Source organism: Plasmodium gonderi, assembly GCF_002157705.1.
Source record: "Plasmodium gonderi DNA, contig: Pgo-contig_210, whole genome shotgun sequence".
In the NCBI taxonomy this organism is placed as follows: domain Eukaryota; phylum Apicomplexa; class Aconoidasida; order Haemosporida; family Plasmodiidae; genus Plasmodium; species Plasmodium gonderi.
Window position 1 is genome coordinate 53,115 of NW_021629126.1, and position 10,121 is coordinate 63,235.

The 10,121-nt window shown below is 19.9% G+C and overlaps 1 protein-coding gene across 1 annotated transcript; it reads right to left on the reverse strand.

Moving 5' to 3' along the window:
- Positions 1-7,096: 7,096 nt before the first annotated feature.
- Positions 7,097-8,028, reverse strand: PGO_001990 (variable surface protein; the record flags this gene model as incomplete). The annotated part of the gene is made up of 3 exons (XM_028691048.1): positions 7,097-7,231; positions 7,375-7,887; positions 8,014-8,028. 3 exons carry the CDS (start codon positions 8,026-8,028, stop codon positions 7,097-7,099), a joined length of 663 nt encoding a protein of 220 aa, XP_028546849.1.
- Between the last annotated feature and the right edge of the window lie 2,093 nt (positions 8,029-10,121).

The window sequence follows — 10,121 nt, forward strand, 5'->3', positions numbered from 1 at the left end:
CTGAACTAAAACTTTTTTAAGCCATTTATATTTTTTTCATCTTATACCTATATCATTTCTGCAATATTTTTGTCATGAGACATGTTGTTACTAAGACATTTAAAAATGTTCTCACGTATTATAGAGAATTTATATATTTTTAATTCTTATATAAAGTATTGTGTATAAATAATATTTCAGAATATTATTTCAAATTTTCTCTAATTTTTTTAATATAATAAAATTTTTTTTTGTATGTTTCTTTCAAATATTTTTCTGAAATTCTTTAATAATAATATCGGATCCATCTATATATATTAGATATTTATTGTTACCTTACCAAATATATTATATTGATTACCGAAAATGCTATAAAAGTTATAGTACCAATTTCTAATCGATTTTTTTTTATTGTAGATAGCATTACTTTTCTTCCAATTACATAAATATTTTTCGAAAATATATTACTTATATAGGTTGATACATTTTTAAATTGAATTTAATATTTTAGGATGATGACACAACATTATTCAATGCAGGGTAGAATAATTAATAAAATTCGGGAATGTTATAAATTTATATATATTTTATAATGTTATTCGGATGTCTTGAAAATAAATGTATATAACCTTTGAACATATAATATTTTCACATATAAAAATAAATAAGGATAGTTATAAAATCATTCACTTAGTTAATATAATTCCTTATATTTTATAACATACTTATTGATTTAATTAATATACTATATTCAGATAAATTTACAAAACTATATATTTAGAATATACAATTTCGAAAATATTCATAACTATAAAGGAATTACATATAATTAATGGTAATAAATGAAATAAAAATCCTATAATATTTTATTTATGTGACAATAATGCATGAAATAAAATTTGTTCTAGAATATTTTATTTTATATATATGTCTTTATATTCCTTTTATTTATATATAAAGGCACGAAATATTTAATGATAAATATGTTTTCTTGTTTAACTTATTTATTTCTTTGTTTTTGTCCAATATAATTATTATAAGTAACACAATTATAGTGGAAAAATACGAATAAAATTTGATTTAATAAAAAATTTAGACTGCTTATGTGTTTGTTTCACTATTATTATGTTGATGCATTTTGAATTTCATAATGTTTAATAACATGGAAAAAATAAATAAAGGGTAAATTGTAGACTACTTCATTTCATTATTGTAAAAATGATTTATACATAAAATGACTACGTAATTCTTAGAAAAAATTAGAATAGGTGTATTATGAGCACTAGGTATTTATACTACTACTATATATGTAACATTTTATTATTTAAATAATATTAGGTACATTTTGTATATATGTAAATACATTGTTTTTAAAATGATACATGTAAAATTAATTTTACTTATGATTTTTTGATGACTAATTTAACACATCATTTTTTGTAACACTAATCTGTAAGTTACTATATATTACTACATTCAATTTTGAGAAATTTCATTGCCTTTGTGTTATTTTATACCAAAGAGTTATATATTATGTTTATAAAAATTTTAAACACTTACACAATATAGTACATATTATAATCAGAAAAAACCATTAATTCTGTTTTATGGTGTATATATATTTAAAGGTAGCCGTTATTTTATCGTAATTTCATCGATTTTACGGCTAAAACCAATATTACATTGCTTCTTCAATTCTATATGATATTTAAAGTATATTTTTTCTATAAGGACTGTCTCAAATGAAAGATATCATTTAATGTTTAATATGTTAATTTCATAAAGGAAAAATAGTTAATCTTGTAATATTTAGTCTTCTATTCAACTGAATATACAAAATTTTTAATAAGTCACTATTTTACTTTTTCGACGTCCATTAAAAATTCAGAAAATTAAATATGTAATTATTATATATATTTTTGTTATATGCTATATTTAGGTAACACTTTTCGTTTTTTTATTCGCTTGGAAATATAATTCAACTATATAAATAACTACTAAAACATTCTCTATGCCATAAATGACACATATATTTATCTATTTATTTTAATATTTTACGATAGTTTTGATAATTACACAAAGTTTTCATTTTTGTGTACTTTCTTGAATATAATATAAAAAAATTATCAATATATATTCTGAAAATACATGTTTTCAGTAAATCGTTTAATTTATAAATAAATTAATTTATTGTTCTACATAATTAAACACAAGGGGTTTTCAAACATTCTTCAATGCAATTAATCTCTAGGTTCCCTTATAAGCATTTCATTTCACATGATTTATTATGGCAAGAATAAGTATATGACATGAATTATGCTTTTTCAAAAATATAAATAGTTTTAATATATTTTTCCTAGAAAATGTGAAAAAATTAAGCTTCTTTTCAAAAAGAATTGTTGTTCGAAATTATATTAATGCATTATTTGCAGGTAACACTGGAAGACAACCTTTGTTGTACAAAATGTTAAGTATCCTATTCAGGATAGTTATAATATATTTACACTTATTATTTCATTGTTATGTTAGTTATAATCACAATATGTATTCTAATAAATGAGGACAAAAACAAATTAAGCTAGTTAGACGTATTTTAAATGTAAAATATCAAATGAATAGACCTATACACGCGTTTCAAGAAGCGTTTGAATAACACAATGTGCTTATTGGAAAGAGAATATATTTTCACGCGTGCATGCAAAAATTATATATGTTTTCCATTATAGATGTAAACTATAAATTTCATATAAAATATCACTATAATTTATATTTGTATAATGAATAAAAAAGCATTAAATTTCCATATAATTTAATACTAACTGTTAACTATGCCAGAAAAAAACATAGTTGTATAGAAACATGTTCTTCCGTGAATCTGAAGCATTTTTAACTCGTTGACATTATTAGTTGCATTTTACATTTATAAAAATAATTGCAAAATCTCAATTCAATCGTCATATTAATAAAATATGCAAAGGACTATATCATTTATTATTTTTATATGAAAAATATATTTCGTCTTTTTATGAATATTTGAAAACGGAATAAATGAACATTTTAATACAGTAATATGTAAGATATTTATGTGTATATACGATCAAATGTGTTCCCATCTTTAATTGCAGTATATGTGAGATTACATTTGATTGTGATTTTCTTATATACATTTTTTAAAAAAATAAAACTCTTTTTACATAAACATTTTATACTGTTAATATAGTAAAATATAATTTTTTATTTCAAATTTTTAATCAATAACGCTTCTTTTATATTTATATAGAAAAATATTAATTTTTAAATACTGATTTATTACATCAGAAAAAATTTTTCCTGGAATAAAGTCCTTTTTTTTTTTTGTACAATATTTTGAGTACATATGCATCCTAAGTTTTATTATGATTTGCCAATATATAAATAAATTTATACCATTTATTTACACATTTTTATTCTCTATTCTTTTATTTTCATATGGGTAACGAAATTAACACAAATTATATTATGGTGATTAATTAAAATCCTTTTAAGTTCATTATTGATATTGATAATTTTAATATACTGTTTTGAAAAATATGAAGAAGAATAATACACATAAATAACTCATTCAAAAATTACTATTAGAATAATAAAAAGAACTATCATTTTTACTGCATAATCAATATATTTCTTATATATTTACGGTATAATTTTTATAATTATAACTTGAATTTTCAATAAAAGATATATAATAAGATAAGAATAATAATCCTTTGAACACGGTAAAGTTTCCCATGCAAGAAAATATGGATAATTCATTTATTACTAATTATTAATAAAACTCTATTATACTCATTAAAATAGATATTATGTAGAATATCTATTTCACAAATTGATATAAGAATAATTAAAAATCTATATCCTTTCATGGCGGCAATAGTGCGAAGAAAGTGTTTTTTTAATTAAAAAAACGTTTATAATACATTTAATTACTTATTTTATTTTATTAATTTGTACTAATGAGTTATCTATTAGGAGATAATGTCTTATTAACTCATTGTATAAATATATATAAGCATATAAATATTATAATTTGAATTCGTTAACATTTAATTTAATAGGTTGATACTTTTAGAAAAAACAAGTCCGGTAATTTTACCTTTTTAATATATAAACCAACTATTCTCTTTAATATTTTTTATTAATTAAAGAACATTTAAAAACATTTATTTTAGGGAAAATACATATGTACATACCATAATTTGTATTTTCTTCTTAAATCATATAGTGAAACATTTCTTAATTTTTTTAAAAATATAAAATGTGAATATATTGTTAAAGTACGAATTATAAGCAATAACAAGCTTTGTTATAATAATTTAAATACATTAAAGACTTTAACAAATGCATTGACTAAAAACTTAATAAACATATATAAGTTATGATAGAAAAATAGTAAAATGAACACAACATGGATGTTATTATATTAAACACTAATTTTTAAGTTGAAATGGAAAAACAATAATGATAAAGAATGAAAAAATAAATATATCAGCGTTGAAAATTTCATTTATTAATATAGATAACTAAATGGCTTCCTTATATGGATGCATGTGAATGCCATATATGAAGTGAATAAATATAGTAAAAAGAAAAGAAAATTAACATTATTTAATTTAATAATATAAGTATATTATAAATGGTAACTGTGATGAACATCATTTTAAAATATTTTTGAAACATTTTATCCATATTAATATAATTTATAGAACGATTTACAAAAAGCACATGGTTGTTGTTACAGTGATACTATCGAATTCTAGTGCGAATTTCATTTATTTATGATAATAAACATGATTCATTTTTATTTTTCCCATTTAATGTTCTAATATGAGAAATTAAGAAAAGAGATATTTAAAAAATATTAAAGATCTAGATATGGATAAACAAGAGATAGTTAAATTTTACATAAAGTAAATTGATTTGCTCCTGAGAATAATGAAGCAGCACCTAGTCATTATCTCTCCTAATATATCAGGAGAAAAAGTATATTATACATTCAATATTATAGGAACAAATTATAATACATATGATATACTCATAAAATTTTCTTTGTTTTATAGTAGTCACATCAGCGTTCGTAGTAATTATATCCATAAACATTTATTATAATGTAAATACAAATTAGTATATATATAATTTTTGTAAAAATTTTTATATTAGTTATGTTAAATTTATGCTTTTTCAATAAGCATATTCCACTCTCATTATGTGTTAATAGAATTACTTGGAATCTACGTTATACAAAATTGGAACATGAACTAATAATTTAGGTAAAGCTGAAAATGAGTTACTCGAAATTGTAGAACTATAAAAGAATATGAATTTACAAATTATCACATAATGAAATGATATTTGATGTATCATTATTCAAAAAAAAACTTTTTTTAAACAAATCATTATGGTAAAATTATTTAGCTATTTTACATGAACATCCCTTAACATAATAGAGAAGATAGTAATATAGTGTAATATGAGAGTTAAAAAACTGTGATCTATGTATTAAACATTGTAAAAAAGAATACATATTTATATGAGTAATTTATTAGGATGTAATATCTCGTATAAGCTCTTTATAATAAGTGTAATTCATACTGATATACATGTATTGAAGATTACCATAGTTTAAAAATTTTGAGAAGGTATTAAGTATCGCCCTAATTATTAAACACACAGATATTCACTTTAAATAGAAATATAATAAACATAATATAATTAAATAAAAAAAATAATGTTTAGGTAAATTCGAATAAAATTATATCATTTCAGTAATAATGTAGTAAATTATCATAAGCTACGGTATTATGGTAAATATGATGCAATTGAAGAACTCATAAACAAAATATGAGTATATATTAAAATATCATGCTGTAAATAATTATGCCTTTGCATTAAAAAAAGAGTATGCAGTGATATATTACAAAATATAATTTTGATTAGGCAAATTTGTATTAAGACAAATTAATGTACATACATGATAATAGGAAAAAATTGTACTACTCATCATTTCCATATTTCATAACCTTATCAAGAATAGAATTAAATTATAAGAAAAAAAAAGTTTAAGTTATGAAATTATAATTCATTTCATTAAACAACTTGATATGTATGTGCAAGGTAATTTTATCCTAATAACTCAAAAGACATAATTGTATATTTTTATTTTAATTTTATCCACATTAGGTGCACATTAGGAATTTTATCCTGGGACTATAAGAATTAACAAAGTATTCAACGTTTATTAAAACTAAAAAAAGGAATATATTGGAACAAAATAACTCAATACTATGAAAAAAAAAAAATGTAAAAAATAAATCATAATTTTGTAATTTTTGCTCCTATGTATATAAATCAATATATATGTAATAAACATACACATATTAATAACTTAAATGTAGGAGAACATAATATCCTCTGTACTGAAAAATATTATAAAAGTAACAAAAATTAATATAATTTAAAAAAATATATTAATAAGAGTACATAATATTTGGAAATGGTATTCAATAATATTTTATTATAGTATAGCATGACAAATAAAGAATATATTTACATTAATTCTGTTAATTTTTTATCACAGTTATTATTTGGTACATATTCATTATATTAAGCATATTTTAAATTTTATCTATAAAATACTGGACTGAAAATTAGAAAGGTTTTATTTATGAAAATTCCTGCATAAGTATACAAGAAACGCAAGATATTTATCAATGAGTTTTTTATTCAATAATTATTATTATAGAAAAAGTATTTTGAAATAATATATTCTTTTTTTTGCAAAGTAATATCTATGTTTTCTTTATTATAATTTATTCAATGTCCTGTTTTCAAGGTTCTATTTAATAAAAGTATTCTATATATTACTTATTTATATCATTCTATATTTAGTTTAAACAAAAGTTTTCTTAATATTATTTATTTATTTATTTAAATGTAAAATTAGGAAGATTCATATGATAAATTATATCTACTATTCCATGTGACGCTACTGGATAGTGGAGATGTTCGTATTATATTATATTCTTTAGCGAATATGGTCCATTTATTTATTATATTCATCATTATACGACCCAAGTATGAATTATGTGGGGTAAAATAATTCAATATTAAGGAAAACATTATGTATTAAAAATATAATTTTTAAATAGTTCATTTTTTCTTTTAGATAGATTAGAATAAATATATTATTATATATGAATATATAATAACATCGAAACTAACCTTATATAGAACAAACAATAAAGAAGGTATTAGTAATATTACAATAGTTTGAACAACAATGGCAGCAGAATTATTATTTCTGGAGTTATAAAACTTTGGTTTTGGACTTTTAGTTGAAGGTAATATTTGGTCCTTAACATGGTCACAAACATTTATTAACATTAATTGTTTAACCTTATTTACAGCATTGTTAAAAGCATTACAAAAATAATGATCATCTCCAGATTTACACTTTACAATGTGATGCATGTATTTCTCAATTAAAGTATTTGCATCTTGACAAAATCTTTCTTTCATAGGAGGTTCGGATAGAGAGCTTTTTATATAATTAATCTTAGTGTTGAAATCACATATATCTATGAGTTTTATCCATTCTTCGTCACTTAAATCTTGCGGTAAGCTTGGTGTTATTCTCTGAGCAATACTTGTATCACTATATCTTTTGATCAATTTCATATAAAGTTCTCTGTTATTTCCTATTTCTATTCCATATTTTGAGTAATCACTGTTATATAGCCAATAATACAAGTATTGTAATCCTTCTTTTATTTTTGCGCTTTTTCCTAGATTATAATGTATATTATATAAATATGGAAACCATTTTATACAGACTTCTTTTATATATTTTGAATAATTATCTTCTTTTTTATCCTTTTGAATAAAGTTACATTCTGTGTAGTATATACTAGAGGAATCTATATCTTGATTCATAATTTTTTTATATCCAGAAAATAAAGAATCTTATGATTCAGTCTAAATGTAAAAAAAATATATTACTATTACAAATATCATAATTTATTAAAAAAGTTTTTAAAATATTTATGTAATAGTAAATGATTAGATGACATACACAAACATATATTATAATAATAGAAACATACAATATTTATATCCATCACAGATTATGTTATACTTTTTTACATATTATTAAAATAAAATAATAAAAAGTATAAGCAAACAAATGTAAATTTTAAATACAAAGGTGTTTTACAATGTACTATTTTAATCCACAAGTTGTTAATTATATGATTCTTATAAAAATGCCGTCAATTAATATGCTGATATATTACTATGAAATGTATATAAGTAATCATTTGTGATCATATATAGTCTTATTTGTCACAATAATAAAATCAAAAATATATACTCATTATTCAAATAAAATTATGTTAGCTCCCGATTATACATATAAAAAAATTATGTAATGTTACTAATGCACTCATTTAAAAAAGATTGTGTAGTGTACTAAGATGTGATATTATATATATATATGTACATTTTTAAATTTTTTTAATTACAATATGTAATTAACAGAAAAATATATAGAAAAATACTGAATTTAATGTGGTATATGATTTATCATTTAATAATTTAGCTACATTTGTATAACAATAGATAAAAGTTAATAATATTAATTAACTTAAAACAAATAAAGTATATCTGATTACTTGATAACATATGCATTAATAATATAATTATGTTCAATATTTATAGTTTATTTATAATTCAATTTAAAATAATATTATATACATGTACATTTACTCATATTTAGCATGCAAGTTATTGATGGATTTATATTATAATTATATCTTGTTATTCAGTAATAGAATTGCATATTTAAATTAACTCTATTTTGCATAAGAAATTTCGTTGTATATTATGTATTCACTTATGTAATTTCCTTATTTGTAAAGTTTTATCATTTATTATTCAACGAAAGATATTATTTAATAAAATTATAATATATTATAACAGGAAAAATATATATTTTAGAATTTAATGTATCTATATATTATTTTCATTTGTATTTATCACAAATATTATTCTTTTATAAAATGTGTCATGCTTTATTCTGATTACTTTATTTTTTATTTTATGTTATTTTTAGAATTTATATGTACACAGAAATAATATTAACAATTTTTATTTCTTTCATCACAATATTAAATATTTTATCTATTGCATGAGATTATTTTATTAACAAATTATACAATCATAAAATGTGTTTATTAACATTTTCAAGGATTTTTAGTTTAATCCTGTATGCTTATTTTAACTATGTATTATTTATGGTAAATCCATTCTAGATTATACTTTAGAAATAACTTATATATTTATAGGAGATATATTAATGTCTTGTGCAATATATTTGACATATGTATGATTTAATTACATTATATTTATTGTACTTATTCTTTTTATAAATATATAATATAACATATATATATATTGAAGAATATTATTTATTTGATTTGATGTATTACGTATTTGTATATAAATAATTCCCCCCTCTATTACTGATAAATGTTCATAAATTATTAAAAGTTTGTACAAATTCTGATAAGTATTGCCTCCAAATACTAATATATATAATAACCTTATAAATGCATTTATATTCCCGACATTGTAAAGGCATGTAAACGTTTTTTTTATTTTGGTAACTTTTACAAAAAAAAAAATAGGACATAATACTATGGTAAATAAACAACTATTATATGTAACATACTCATTTATTAAATTAATTAATGAAATTTATTTTATAAATAAATATATAATTAAATTAATAGGAACAATCATATATTTTTCAAATGAAAAGAAAAATGTACCTATATACATTAATATTTATTATAACTTATAGTAGATATTTTACAGTTCACTTTTTTTTGCAATCATATTATATTTTAATAAGAGCTTATGTATGTATATGTTTTATTTCCTAGAAGTTGTAATTATATAAAAAAAAGTATAAGTCACAAAAAGATATTAAATTATAATTCTTGAATTTACCTATTATAATTTGTATATATGTTATAAAATTATTGTTTTATATATAATAATGAAAGAGATGATATATATCTTCTTTTTTTTAATAAAATTTATTTAAT